Source organism: Crocodylus porosus, unplaced genomic scaffold (assembly GCF_001723895.1).
Source record: "Crocodylus porosus isolate Cpor-Errol unplaced genomic scaffold, CroPor_comp1, whole genome shotgun sequence".
In the NCBI taxonomy this organism is placed as follows: domain Eukaryota; kingdom Metazoa; phylum Chordata; order Crocodylia; family Crocodylidae; genus Crocodylus; species Crocodylus porosus.
The window spans coordinates 19,277,059-19,292,161 of record NW_017728928.1 but is presented as its reverse complement, the minus strand read 5'-3'; the positions used below and the strand labels follow the sequence as shown (position 1 = coordinate 19,292,161).

The 15,103-nt window shown below is 50.3% G+C and overlaps 1 protein-coding gene across 1 annotated transcript in view; it reads left to right on the top strand.

Annotated features, from left to right (window-relative positions):
* Positions 1-15,103, top strand: part of USP43 (ubiquitin specific peptidase 43) — a gene marked incomplete at its 5' end in the record, with an annotated part of 191,878 nt that overhangs the window by 122,615 nt on the left and 54,160 nt on the right. Inside the window, one exon of the mRNA XM_019542826.1 lies at positions 14,602-14,764. Within this exon, the coding sequence (XP_019398371.1) occupies positions 14,602-14,764 (163 nt within the window). The remainder of the gene's footprint in view (positions 1-14,601; positions 14,765-15,103) is intronic.

Here is a 15,103-nt window from a genome sequence, read left to right as displayed (position 1 = left end):
GGGACCCCACTGCCCACATCCTTCCAAGTCAAAAATGACCCGTCCACCACCACTCTCTGGGTGCAGCCCTCCAGGCAGTTGGCGACCCATCTGACTGTGTAGGCATCGACACCACAATCCCCTAATTTTTTAACAAGAATGGGGTGAGAGACAGTGTTGAAGGCCTTCCTAAAGTCCAGGAAGACTACGTCCACCGCGACACCTGCGTCCAAGGATCTTGTGACGTGGTCGTAGAAGGCCACCAGGTCGGTCTGACAGGACCTGCCTCGAATGAACCCATGTTGGTTGCCCCTAAGCATAACCTCCCCTGCTTGCCCCTCGCAGATGTGCTCCTGGATAATTGTCTCAAAGAGCTTCCCCAGGGCTGAGGTAAGACTAACAGGCCTATAATTTCCTGGGTCCTCCTTCCTTCCTTTTTTGAAAATGGGGACCACAATGGCCCTTTTCCGGTCCTCTGGCACCACACCAGAGCACCACGAGTACTCATAAAGCTGTGCCAGGGGTCTTGATTCAGAAGGAAGGCATTGCCATCCCCATAGCAGGGGGGAGCACCATCACTTCCATGACATGCTCCAAAGCGAGGGTAGTAGTAACCAGGTATGAATTATCAGCCCCCCAGGATGTTGCATCCCATCACACTGTGGGGCTACATGGGACTGAACGTCACACTCCAGCCGCAGCACATTAAGGGTGAGCTTCCATTTCCCTTTGTGCATCTAAGTGGCAATTTTTTAGCTGCCTTCCTGGATGTTTTTGGCCCTGGTTTTGCACTGTGGATATGTAAGGGTGCACATGTAGACTGATCACATGCAGTTGAGCTATATAGTGGCTGGGCACATATGCGGCCACATATGCATGTACCTGGGTATAAGCTTTGTATTTAACAGTCATTAGATAAAATGGATGGAGAATAGTGGGGAAGCCTGGGTGCAAAGACCCAAGTTACAGCCCGAGGTCCTCTCTGTCCAGGGCAGTAGCCATTTTCCTGACCCAGATCCCTTTGGCTCCTCCTCTTCCCTCTGGCCCCACATATCTCCTTTTGTTGCCTGCATAATCCCTGACCTGTGCCCTGACCATTAGCACTCTGTGCTGGGAAGCCTAAGAGATGCAGGTTCAAGCACTCTGGGCAAGGGGGCCTAGACCCTACTCTCTGGTGTCCTGGGTGAGTACCCTAACCACTCAGTTCTTAGAGCTAAAACATGGGAGGGCCTTCTTCCTCCTCTCCCTCTACCACCTTCCTCTGTTTCCCTCTATCACCTGTGGGTTTCTGGACAGCTGTGTTTTCCAGATGAGGACACAGGATTGCATCCAGAATGGGCACTTGTACATAATCAGGTACTTGCCCAGCTAAAATCTAGCAGCTAAGCTAATCTAGCCTAGGCATCTGACTAAGTCCCCTGATTCTCAGAGGAGCCAGGTCTTCCCAACCTTTGCACTTAATGGGAGCTCCAAGTATTTACCTGCTCTTGGATGCTTTCATGTGTATTTGGGTGTCAAAGGCTAAGATTTTCAGAAATGGCTCCCCAGTGTTAAGGTGCCTCAGTCTGTATTTGGGCACCTAAATTAAAGGCATATAGCACCCTCACACCTGAAGAGAGTTGCCACCTGAGGTAGTGGCAGGGTTGAGAGCACTAGTGAGATTTCTAATCTGATTGTCATTGTGCGAGCTGTTCAGCACCCATCTCTGCATTGTAAGGACACCTGGCAGCTTCCAGCCCATGTAGCAAGGTTTCAGGTGCACCCTGTGGAAGTCACTCCCCTGAAATGGCAATTCCTGGGAGCCTTTCCTCTTTCTGCAGCAGTTTACATGGGAAACTTTCTGCTCTGGAGCTGCAATCATCGAGGCTGAACTCCTCCTAGAGGCAGTTTCTGGTTTCACATGACAGCCGTCCTCAAAGAAGTACTAGCAGATCATTACTGTGTCCTCACAAAAAATGTGGCCACTTTAAGTATACATCTGTCATTACTTTAAAGCTGCCTGTCCTGCAATGCAACCCTGATATTGCTCTGGCAGCGGGGCAGCCTCTGTGCTTACTCACTCACAGGCACCTTCTGCCCTTCACCCTCACAGCTAAATTGGAGCCTGAAGCTTTGCAGTTGTCTCATCTAGATACCTTCTCTCCTGCCTTGCCAGGTTAACTGCAGGGCAGGAAGGCAGGACCTGTTCCAGTTGGACAAACTCGGGCTCCAGCTATTTGCAGATATTCTTTTATTCACCAGAGTGTTTGTGAGGAGCTTGGGAAGGTGCTTTTGTCTGGGAATTTGTATGAGCTGTGTGTGCCTATGTGATATCTGCAGGGACACGCACTGACATGTGAAATCATATGCAGACAGACATCTGCACACAAACATGAATAATGTGAAGGAGGCATACACCTCCCAATACCATGCAGTAGACGTGTGTGCATGTGAATGTGTATATTCACAAGTGCCCCCTCGGCCCCCGTGAGGTTGGAGATTAATGTTCAGGGGCATCTTTTGCTGAAAGCATCTGTTACCACCATCTTGAGGTGGGCTTGGGAATCACTCATGAAGGAAGCAGAAAGAATATCATGTCATGTCATGATCAAGCGTGGAGAGTCCCTGAGGCCAGGTCACAAACACTCTGCAGTGCACTCGCATCATCTGCCCAATGACTACACGCACAAAACAAGTCAGTCATTATCTCCATCTGGTCATATTGTTGGGGGGGGGTTGAGAAGAGTGCCCGGAGCTGTCTCACCCTGAGGCTGGTTTTCCCATCTTTGTTACCTAATGTGCTGCCCCCATGCCCAAATTTATTTTGCTCCCACTGATACGGGGGTGCTGATTTCCAATCAGATCTAATTGTAGCCACGTGGTCCAGTCTCTCCTTTTCCAATAGCAGGCTCAGGGCCAATTTGTCCAACTCCTGAAACAGAAGCAGGGAGGACCCTGTTATAGCCCGTCTACTTGCAACACAAGCCTGTAAACAGGCAAGAGGAGGACACAACTGGTTTGACTCCAGCTCACCCGCTGCATGCAGCAGTGGAACAGTCAAACTGGGTTTTTGACCTCATGCTGTAACACTTCCTTGGGGTTTTCCTCTGGTGGAAAGATATTGAAGCTGTAGTGGTAGAAGGCTGAATGGGGATGCGGAGGGGATTTTTCCTGGTGGAAAGATATTGAAGCCACAGTGGTGGAGGGGAGTTGCATGTGGGAAGCAGGGTCTGTTTGCAGAAACAGATGCTGGTGATTGGTGAGTGTTGGTGTAACCTCAGTTTGAATGTAAAGATCCCTCCATGCATCTTCTGCAGTTAGTCAGATGTTGACCACGTTCTGACTTGATTGGTGGGCTTTTGGCGTGGCCAGTGCAATGACTAATGGGATGAAAGTCAGTGTTTCATCTTAGGGTAAGGAGCTGGTCCACAAAACTAAAGCCAAGTGCTTGCCCCTTGTTTGTTTCCACCTGTTTCTGACATTTTGCACCAAGATTGGCACTGCGGCCTTGTGGTGACGAGAACCTGGCCCCTGCAGTTGCACTTCAAGGAGAGATGTCCCTGCTTCCCTCCAGCAGCATACGCCCTAGCCCTGAGCCAGACCCTGCCCATCAGGTCTAAGGGTCATTAATTACCTATGTCCCCTGCCCAGGATAGCAGAGGAGTTTCCCTCCTCCTCTCCCCTGACTGGCATTGGAGAGCCAGTGATGGTTAAAAATAGTCCATGGGAGGGTTAGGAAGCTGGAAGGAGGAAAGGATGAGGCCTGCTGTTGACAGATGAGATGTGGGACCATTTGTTCCTGTGATGGGATCTTACCTAGGCCTGCATTTTAACTGAAGGCTGTGGCCATTCATCACCCTGGCTCCCCATCCATTCCAGCAGCATGTGTTAGAGCCAGCCACAGAAAATAGCTGCAGGACGAGTGGGCTTTAGGGGCAATGAGGTTTCATCTCTTTTACAGTCTATTATTAAGATCTATAACCCAGCAATTGCACCATGAGGCCACTGGGAAATATACTTTCCTCCCCTAGCCTGAGCTTTCGATTTGCTGGGCTGCTTTATTCCCCATTGCACACATCAAGTCACCTGTAACTGAGGCTCCTGTCTTCCCGGCTGGGGCGAGGGGCATGCAGCCTGTGTGTGCATTCAGTGGAGGCTGAGCCTATGGGACATCTTGGATGGGATGAAGCCTTGGCCTGCTTATTAATTTGCAGCTGCTGGCAAGTTTCCTGTAGTCTCTTTGGCTCCTGCCCTAACATGACCTGTTCCATGCTCACTTCCTGCCAGTCAGCCTGTAGCACCCAGCCCTCTAACAGGACAGGCCTGCAAAGATCTCTAGCTTTCCTCCTCTGGGAGGCAGCAAGACCAGTACTTTTGCTCACTGAAGTCTTCCTCTTGCCCCTGTCTTTCTCAGCTGGTGCCTCCAATGCCAAATAGGAACTGATGCAGGGGAGCAGGCTGGACATCTGGTGGCAGGACCTGAAATGATTATTACATCTTTGAGTTGTGCCTTGGAGTCTGAGCTGTGGACCAGGACTTTTCTGTGCTCAGCACAGTACAAACCCCAAATTAAAGGGTAGTCCCTAAGGGCTTACAGTCTATGACAAAAGATAAAAGATGGATACAAAGAGGGCAGCACCAGGAAACAGTGGGGCAGTACTGATTTCTGGGATGGACTATGTTCTTACAATGTAGACTTCAAGTCCTAGCTCATTTTTTGAATCTCTTTTGCCTCTGTTCTCAACATTGTGGATAGTGGAAAGAACCCATTGCTCCCTCTGCCACTCCCGGACATGTACCCAGCACAGTTGAGACTATAAATGTGATAGCAACAAAATATTTGCCATCTACAGCCAGAATCTCAGGCAATGGAGTTCTAAGGTTTAATAAGGCAAATACAGGCAGAGTACCAGGCTTTTCTTGAAATACCTGCTTGGACTCCAGTTGTGGTGCAGATCTTGGTCAGGCTTACTTATTTCCAGCAAGGCCTGGTGGTAATAAGGGGGTGGTGTTGCTGCTGGGAAACCTGGGCTTGCTGCTCAGTGAGTGCGCAGTGCTCGGCATCGCACGGTTCCAGTGTGCCGGGATGTTCTGTTGGCTGCCAGGACTGCGGTGCCACAGCTAGGCTGGGGACTGGAAGGAGCTATATGCAGTGGTGGCTGACATGATTCCTGAGTCTGTGGGGCTGAAGGCAGCACTGAGCCTAATCATACCCAGCACAAAACTGGACCATAATTTTCAAGAGGCTTTACAGAGGTTTCCTCACTTCAGAACTTGGAAGTGACTTGCGCGTGCCCATGCAGCAGGCCAGTGGCAGTCGGGAGCCAAGTCTCACTCTTTCCCAGGGCACATTGCCTCTCCAGGGAGTGTGCTGGATCATGGGAGCAAAGCTTGTGGGATCACCTCTGAATTTAAGTTCCTAGGAGCAGCACTCACACTGGACTGTTTTTCCTGGGGACCCCAGAATGGAACAGGCCTGGTAGGCAAGTGCAAGACTGTACCCACACTGGAGCCAGCATGAGCTGCAGAGTCACCTTCAGATGGGAAACAACACTTCACTGCAGAGGAGATTGACAAAGAGAGAGTGAAAGGGCCAAGCAATGCAAAGGTCTCGGCAGGCTTGCTGAATTAACTGAGCCGCTACAAATGGCTCACTGCTTTGGGCAGCTTCCCACTTGTACTAGACCGTGGGTCAGCAGATTCCATTTAAAAACACAAGGTTTGGAGCAGGTTCCCTAGGGCTGCTGAGGCAATGGGGCGGGAGCACGGCTGCTGGTAATTTCTCTTGGCTTTTGATTTATATCCCATAAGTATTTCATGTCAAGAAGTTCCACGTCAAGCCATGGAGCTGCAAAAAGGGTTCTGGCCCCTGTGCTGCCCAGGCAGTCGAGAGCATCAGCAAACAGGGAGCAGAGGCTCTACAAAGTGCCTTAGGCAGATCAGCACTAGTGGAAAAGGGTATGGAATACAGTCCCATCGTGTTTGTCTAGGAACACTATCTGTGGGCATTTGTCGGGCTCTGAATTGTCTCCCAAACTGTTTCACTACAGTCTGTCTTACAATCTGTTTTAAAATCACACTGTATGCAGTAGCATTTGGGTGGGTTTTTTGCAGGGAAAGAGAGTTGGGGCATCTATGATTAGCAGAAGGCTTAGGATGGGCAAAGTCTGTACCCACAGAGGCAGGGCTGCAGTGCACATGTGGAGCCAGTTTACTGTTCTCAACTCTGCCCGTGCTTCTCCAGCAGCACCCGTGTGGAGCATCATTGGGTTCCTGTGCATCCCTCTGAAGGGGCAGTTGCAGCTGCTTCCAGTAATGCAGCCTCCTCCCTACTGCCAAGGCCCCCTGACTTGGGAGAGATTGGAAACACACCAGGTGCAGTTCTTCAGCCACGACCTCTTGCTGCAGTGACCAGCCAAACACCTCAAGAGGTGGGGATAAATACTGCAAGACACTTGGGAGCATCTGAGTGCTTCATGGTCACTCCATGAACAGCCTGGAGCCCCTCTTTTCATGATAGCTTTAGCTCTCTCCCCAACATGAGAAGCCAGATCCTAATATAAGGTGCAGATCTGGAGAAACGGTGCACATCTGGGTTGGTATTTTGCCTCCTGGTACCTTTATGCACAGTATGTGGTGGCGATTGGGGATCAAACTGAAGTAGTGCTAGAAAATACACTGTAGTGAGCAGTCTAACCCCTGGCAGTGGCTTGGCATGGAGCATCCTACAGAGGATCTTCCCTCTAGCATCTGAGATTAACTTCACATATCAATTTTTGTCATGAAAGCTCAGAAGAGATTCACCTGCAGACAGCAGCAGCTGTGTTTCTGCAGGTGGTAGGCTCTGAATAGCTGTCTGTCTGTCCACATCTGCCGGCATGGAAATGATGATAGAAGCACCCCTGTTCCCAAGCCAACAGAGCTGATTCTGCTTCCTCTGTGCACTGAATTTATAGGTTGCTTGCAGCTTTGCCCCATGTGGGCACCTGCTAGAGGAGAGGCAGAGTGCGACTGGGAAGGAGTCCAGATTGTCAGTGGAGCATTCACTTGTCTGTACAGGGCACCCCCCTTCCAGGCAGGAAAGCATTGCCTAGAGCTGTTGCCCTTGCTGTAGATGTGTTGTGTAGGTGTTGACCTTCAACTCCATACTCTCTGGAGCAGGGGCCCTCTGTATTTTTACAGCACGAGGCACAGTGGGATCATTCAGCTTAGTTCCTTACGTCTGGGGTTTTCTAATGCCATCCAGGAAACCTTGTGAATATTTCCAGGACTGGAAGCACTGCTCCCATATTCCCACATGTGAGTCTGCTCGCTCAGCAGAGAGATGTGACCAAGACTTCTAGGCACTCCCGCAGTCCAAATAAAATAATAGCAATGCCAGTCTCATGGGACCTGGGTGAGAGCAGAGGCTCACCTGTTCACTTTGTGCCTCCAACGGGGGCAGCACCAGAAGTTTTTAGAGGCAAGAGCCTTCCCTTTCCCCAGGGAAATCACCTCTAAGCGTCCTGTGAAAGACTGTTGCAGGATGAGCACACAAGAAGGGAGTTGGTATTAATGAAAGCTGGCATTAATCTAGCGCTCTGTGAACATGAACTCATGCCCACACCAGCCGTGTCAGCTTCGTGAGCAGCTATTTAGAGAGAGGCAGCTTGAAGTCTTCAGGGGTGCTGTGCACACCCCACTTCTAGGGGCAGCTTTGACCAGCCCCCAGCTGTCAACTGAGGTACAAATGTGGATCTGGGTGCCTTGCTGTAGGTACTCAGGTTTAAACACGGTGTCAGCCAAGAGAAGAGCTCGGGGGTCCCTGCCCCAGCCTCTGCTGAGGACACGCTGCCTGCCTGGGAACACCGGGGGCCAGGATGATGGTGCACAGGACTCCAGTTGTAAGGAATGCAGCATTTCTCACCATGTAAACTAGAGAGCCTCTGCCATGTCAGAGGTGCTGTGACATTATCTGGCACCAGGGAGACAGGAGACCAACTGCTGGCAGTGGTGAGAACTGCATATCAACTACCCATTTGTTATGCAAGGACCAGATGGCAGTTCATTGCCTGTTTGCATGGGGTGGCTGTCTCTCCCTCCAACCAAGCATTTCTGTGAACTCCTCTGCCTTGGGGGTGTCAGCTTCAGCCTAGTGCAGGGAATTTTTGTGACCTCCTTGCATAGCTGCCTTTTTAGCATTAAGTCTCTGAATATCCTCCCTGTGTAAATTGCTTCCTTCTGGAAGTTCCCAGGGGCTGCAGTGCTCTGTCAGCTTAGACAGGTGCTTCATCAGGGCTGGGAACTTGTCTGCAGCAATGACCCCTAGAGACACAGGATGCTGGACTACCCGAGGCATATGGAACAGCATGAGAGCACGGCTCAGGTCAGGAAAAGATAAGAGTCCCTGGAATAAGTGCCTGTGGGACAAGTAGGATTTCTGCACGTACCTACTGCCTACTTTGCATCCACATCAGTGCAGACATACGTGTCTTGGCTCTTCCTGTCTTGGTGGTCTCCCTGCCTGCCAGGGCACATCAGTCCTGACCTGCAGCCCTCTTGCTGTTCCAGTGTTGGGCCACACAGCCCTGCTAATCAGTCAAGATCCTGACCCTGCACCTGCACCTGCACCTGTCTCTACTGTCCTGGCCTTGGCTCCTCCTGAGTGGATGACATGAGGGAGGAGAGTGGAGTGACTTGCTCTGTTGTGGCCTGAAGGCTAAGAAGAAGTCTCTGGAGATGTGTACTGAGCTCCCTCAAACCCTGTGCAGCTTCCCTCACTGGCCCATCATCCCACCAACCCCGCAGGTGCTTTAGTTGCTTCTCGAGTGGTTTGTTCCTTTGCCAGGCCTGCTGTGGCTCCTTGTGAGCTCCTTTAAGTGTGATTAATAACTCAGTTAATTTAACAATTAATATTTAGGTGAGTTTCAAGGGGATCTACCTCTGTTTTATGAAGGAACAAAGAGGCTATATTTAGTCTCTCCAGTGCTGGAAGCCTTCCAGGCACTTTCTGCTTTGCTGATTCTGATTGGAATAAAAAATGAATTGGCATTTTGGACTGAGCGTGCTTTTGGCTTGTCAGAGCAGCTGCCAGCTGGGCCACGGTGGCAGCAACAGGTCCTGGTTCCATCAGGAAAGTGGCAGGAAGTATCAGCTGGGGGGACAGTGGAGCAGCAAGATGATAGTGCACCAAGTTTGGAAGGAGAAGTCCAGAACAATTCGCATAAACATGAAAGGGGCAAGGCCCATTGGCCAGAGCAGTAGAGTAAGCTTGCCCTGGACTAACGTCACGTAGTGCACACAATAATTGAACCATTCCCAAATGTGGCTGGTTGGGAACCAATTTACAGTTGTGTGCCATGCTGTGGCTCTGCCACCAGGACGTGGGACTAAGCAGTGGGTGAGTAGCGAGGGGTGATTGCAGCCATGCTTTGTGGGCTCCCAGGCCATGAGTGACTTGTGACTGGGAATGTTTTCACTTTTCTCCTTTCCTTTCTCTCCTAAACATGACTTCAGTAATCATCAGTAGCTTGTGATTGGCCTAAGTCTGCAGTGTACTTACCTGACTTGGTGGGGGTACTTTTAGGTTCCCAGAGGCAGGGGGCATGATGAGGGGCTGCAGTTGAGTAGGGTGAGAAGGCACAAGTAGTTGTTGAAAAGATAGCTTTTATTGAACAAACTAAGCTGTTCAAGGAAGCTCACTGATAAAAAGTGCCAACAAAAGAGAAAAAATGGGGCAATAGAGTTCTGTCTGCAGAGTGACTTGTTGCAGTGAGGTGGAGGCAAGGAGCAATGCAATGTGGGATATGTGGAGGACCAACCAGACTTGTGTCACAGAGAGCTTGGTGTCTACACATAACACAGAACTGGCTCATAGTGAATCAGTTCAAAGCAGTACTGGATTATGCACATACACTTGAACCATTCCAGGAAACTTTAAATCAGTTTAGCAGGCTTGTATGTCTGTTAAATCAGATTTAAATCAGATTTAAACAATTCTAAGCATATGTGTATTCTTGTGCAGACAGGACCCATGCCAAAGCTCACTGGAGGCAAGAGGAACCTTTTCACTAACTCCATTTGGTTTTGCATCTGGCCCCTGGGGCAGGACATTAGAGGGCTTGGTATTATTTATCCCAATATGCAGCAGTACCCCACTGCTGCCTAGTTCTCCCCCTTGGATGTCTGTACTCATTTGCTGGCTTCCACTTTATTCATAAGGGCCTGTGTGTTTGCAGCAGGCCTGGTAAAAGGGCACCCTGTAGTTTCTCAGAGCTATACTAATGAATAATTCCCTCTCCAGCACTGGCTGTCTTCTACATTGAACCAAGAGGATCAAAATCAGGGGCCCACTTTATATTGTTTTACTATTTATACATTTAAAATAATATAAGTACATTTTATCTATAAATAATATATAGGGTGCCTCAGTTGTTAATAGATGTTTCCATAAGTAGCTAATTACTTCTCAGTCCCTTGCTTAGAACCATCCTCAGCACTTACAACTCAGGTGTGCACTGTGCTGATGCCATCTATGAACCACATATGAACTTTCTGCAAGCTGTTCTAGAAAGCGTGCCACTTTACGCTGCTAAAGCTGAGCGGTTCTGCCATGTGGGCTGAACGCTCCTTCTGTGGCTTTCTCTCGTTGGGTGCAGGCTCCTTGCTCTGGCTGGGTCTCTTCCCAGCTGCACAGTGTCACATTTAATGGTGCCCCAGTGGGCTGGTTTATAAAGTGGCAGAGCGGCAGACAATTAAAAAAAGAGTGTTGAATCCCCAAGGCCATCATTTTAACATGCCTTTAATTTCAAGCCCTCAGTTCTCAGAGGGAACATGATACCTCTCTGGAATTCAGCGGGTTCTTTAACACAAAGCTCCCAGCAATGAATCATACATAGAAACTAGGGGAGCAGCTGCCTGTGTTTGGAAAGCATCCCACCCACGGGGCCAGGGGCCAGTCTCCTGGTGGCCCGAACAGGTTTCAGTGGGAAAGCAGTTGGACATGTGGCCCATGAATGTGTCCTTACACTTGGCATCCCACACACTCATCGTCCTCTCCAGCAGGTGACCTTATGGTGCACATAGCCTGTTGACCGGGATCGCCACAGCAGTGAGGAGAGATCTCATCAGGTATTAAGAAAAGGCTTTGGAGGAAAAGCCAGTCAGCATCTTCCCATGAACAGTTTCTCTTGCCTCATGTCTAAGCCCCACTCCCATTTGCCTATTGATTTTTCTATGGTGTTTTGAGGCTGTGACCTCTAGCAGCTGCCTTTTTATATCTTCATCTTCGTATTGATCCTTGGTTAGATGGGATTTCTCCTTTGTCCAGCCTGGGCTGGTCTGTCCCCCTTTGGGTTCCTCCTCCTGTGGGGTGCTCAGGGGAGGTGCTCAGCAGCCCCCTCTGCTTCTCTGCCTCTTTATGACATGAGATGGCAGAGGAGGCATGGCCCAGAGTACCAGCCAGAAGTCAGGACAACTTGACTCCAATTCCTGGCTCTCGGTATGGCCTTGGGCAGGCTAGGAGAGGGAAGACTGTTTGTCTTTTTGGTGTGGAAGGTGCCAGGGGAGCTTTACCAACCTTGCTTTTTTATCTCGCCAAAAAGAGGATGGCTCCAGTGGCACAGTGAGCCACCCTTCAAATGCACACGTGCTCCTGTGCAGCCTCTGTTCTGCCAGAGCCCTCCCCACAACTGTAGCCTCCCTCGGGGTGGATCCAGAGGGGTGCAGTGGTGCAGTTGCACCCTCCTTTCAGACCACGCTGCAGGAGCAGCAATTGGGGACTTCTTAAGTCCCTGAGGCAGGTAAGAAGTGCACCCTTTTAGAGCACCCCTCCCTTCTACTCCATGCTTAGTGGCACCTCCTCTCTCTTTTCCCACTACCACCACCGCTGCTGTCTCTGGCTATGCCGGGGGTGAGAGGGAGCTCCAGAGCCACTCCTGCCCCACTCCAGCCAGGCTGCACGGACTCAGACAGGGACAGGGACAGTGGCAGTGGCAGCAGTGGTGGGCACGTTCCCCCTCCCTGCCCGGCCCTCCTGGGAGTTCCTCACCAGTCCTGCCCTGTTGCTAATGCCTAAAGCACCAAGATATCCCAAGACCTGACCCTTCCTGTTGGTGTTGACTGACCGGGCTCCCCCCACCCACACAGCTATACAGTGTGATGGAGTTGGCTGGGTCACTTCTACCTAACTTTCCAACTGTGGTTACCTTCTGCGGGCCAAGCCAGCTTGTGGCCATATGTTCAGAGAAGATGGGTGCACTAGGTGCATGTTGGTCTTTTGTAAACTTAGTGGTATACAGCCCGGTGGGAGGTGCTGTGTTCTGGCCCATGTCGTTTATCTCTGCTCTTTGAATGCCACCTGCTCCTTATCTGTGCAAGCTGCACCCCTCGTATAGACCTAGGAGAGAAGGGGCTAACCACAGTGTGTGTAGACCAGACTTTACATCCTGGTCCCTGGGAAGCCAAGATGGATTTAGCTCCTGGTTTGCCAAGTGGAGTCCCTGTTGCCCTTCGCAAGTATTTTTAAATGGTTGGATGAAACAAACTGCACGGTCCTTTGCTGAGGATGTTCACACGTCTATCAGAGGTGAGGCCACAGCACTGGCAGGCATAGAGAAGTTAGCTTTAATTTAATTTAGCTGGTGAAGGCCAAGAGTGAAGGTACAGCCTGGGTTTCAGCACAGTCTGGGCTTGTTTATAGCACAGGCAGAATCCCATGGTGCTGCAACTTTATTGTCAGTACCAGTGCCCATGGGATGCGGGGCTACCATGAGTGTGCCCATCATGCTGCAGTTCCACTTCTGACACTGTATTCAGACAAGTGTAAATGCTTCTGCAAACCTGTAGGAGCTATAGGTTGGTCTGGAAATGCCCCAGGAACTAAATTTCTATGCTGCTTGTTCCCAGCTAGACTTTCAATCTGCTAACAGTGGACTCTCTCCTGGGTTTGGGGAGAGCATTGACATGGACTAGGCTGGGGAGGACGTGGAGGTTTTGGTTCAGGTCAGCTAGTGTTGACACTGGTGACCAGCCATCGGGGGTTTTATTGTATGGCCCTGTTGTGGCTCCTTCTGCTCACCCAGCTTGATGAGCTGCATAAGCCCATGCTCTGTGCCCATGTGGAAGAGAGCTGACTGCCATCTACATGGTGGTGCAAAGCAATGGGATGAACCACTTAGCTAAATTTGTGACTCCTTCCTCTCCCCGCAGTTCAGAGGTAGCTGTGTTAGAAGTCAGGCAGAAGGTGCCACCCTGCCCTACCACTTCCCCCCCACCCCCAGTTCAGCATCCACTGGGGTTTCTAAGTTGTGGGAAGGAGAGCAGCCTGCTAAAGGTTCTCACAGAGGGAAGGGCAGGGACCACTGCATCTTGAGGATGGAGTCTGTGGAAGATGCCCAGGGTCCTCTGCCAGCTCAGCCTTTCCACCAGATCAGAAGATGATGGAAGGCAGCAGGATAATAAATGCAGAAGGGAAAGGCCACAGGCCAGAGCCAAGATCAGTGCAACAGGCAAGAGCCCAGAGCAAGTGTCAGCACTGCTTCCTGTTTTCAGAAACTCTAAGATGAGCTAAATGAAGCATGAGCCAAGAGAACGTGCTGGTAATGTGCCATTTTTTTCTTGTTTGATTAGGTCGCTGTGGGCTGGGCACAGCAGTGGTAGAAAGAGATCATTCTTACTACCTGTATGGGGAAGGAATAGTCTTGGTCTAGTTGGTCTGCAGGGAAGAGAACAAACAAAGTTACTAGTGCAGGCAAGAAGGATGAGATTACAAAGAGCGTGGGAAGGAGATAAATTTGCTATGGGGGAAATTCCATGCTCTCTGATGATATTTCATGGCTTTACCCTTGCACTTCTGATGCCGTATTATTGTTTGCTGGTGGAGGTGGAGTGGAACCTTAGGCCAGGATGAAATCTGTCTCAGCAGCCTCCGCTGACATATTTTTGGGAGAATTACAGTGTGGAGAAAGGCAGGGAGAGGAGCTCTGGCAGTGATTAATTACCTCTCAGGGCTAAACAAGAGTCTCTTAATTGAAAAACATCAGAGGAGACAGAATGTAAGTAGCTGTGAGTCGGAGTTCGTGGCATGCGGAAAGCCCTGCTCACAGCCTCACAGCAAATGGCACCACTTGATTAATCGCCCAGCCCAGCTTGGGAAGATCCGTCTGCTTGTGGAGAACAGACAGCCTGGTTGACTGGGCTGATAAGTGCCCTTCTCACCAGGCAGCTTGGCAATGGGCAGTCTGCAGATTGATACTCAGCACTGGAGCATCATGCTTCCTCCTGCCCGCAGTGTTACAGGAATACACCGTTATTCAGCGGGAGTCACCGGGTGAGTAAAGTTGTCATGCCCCTAGGCTGAGTAATGGCATCACCTTAGCTGTTACAAACTGGGGAGGAGAAGGGGAGCTTTAGCACCTAAGCAGCCTTCTCCTAGTAACTCATCCCCCTGGTCATGCACAGCTGGCAGTGGCAGAGGTAGCAGTCACTGCCTGCACAAAATAGTACATGCTTGTTCCTCAGGTGCTAGCTTTCTAGCAGGAGCTCCTGCTTTGGGATAACAAGCCAGTAGCTGCCTGCTCTCTGCTTCAGAACTGGATCCTCCAAAGCACACAGCCCAGGAGCCTTGACTCATTGCTGTCTTGCTCTTCTGTGTCTCCTTTGCAGGCTGCCCCCTCAGCCTCCCATCTTCCCCTAACTCATCTGAACTCGAAGGCCAGCGATTGCCCCATACTGGTGCCATGTCCTCTGAGTTCTTGCACCATGGTGGAGGCGGGAGAATCCTGTTGCTTCTCTGTAACACTGCAGGGATGGGGCAGGAGGCTACCAGGTATGTATGCCTCAATATACCAACAATATACAATAGATATTGAAAACAATGCACCCTTGGGTTTGTGCCTGCGATGTGCAATTGTGAGTGCAAAGCACAGAAGAGAGAGTTTGATTGAAAATTCACTATCATTTAGTTTGCATATGCACACACAACCCATTGTGCAAGTGGAAATCCTCTGTGGTCACACTTGCAGTTGCATACACTGCTATTCACATTTGCAGCTGAAAAGTCTCTGTGGTTACCTTTGCTTTTGCTTGCATGCTTGTTCTTTTTTGCATGCTTAACTTTGGTGCTGGGGACCCTGAGATGACAATGATTTGTCCCTGAAAACAACTC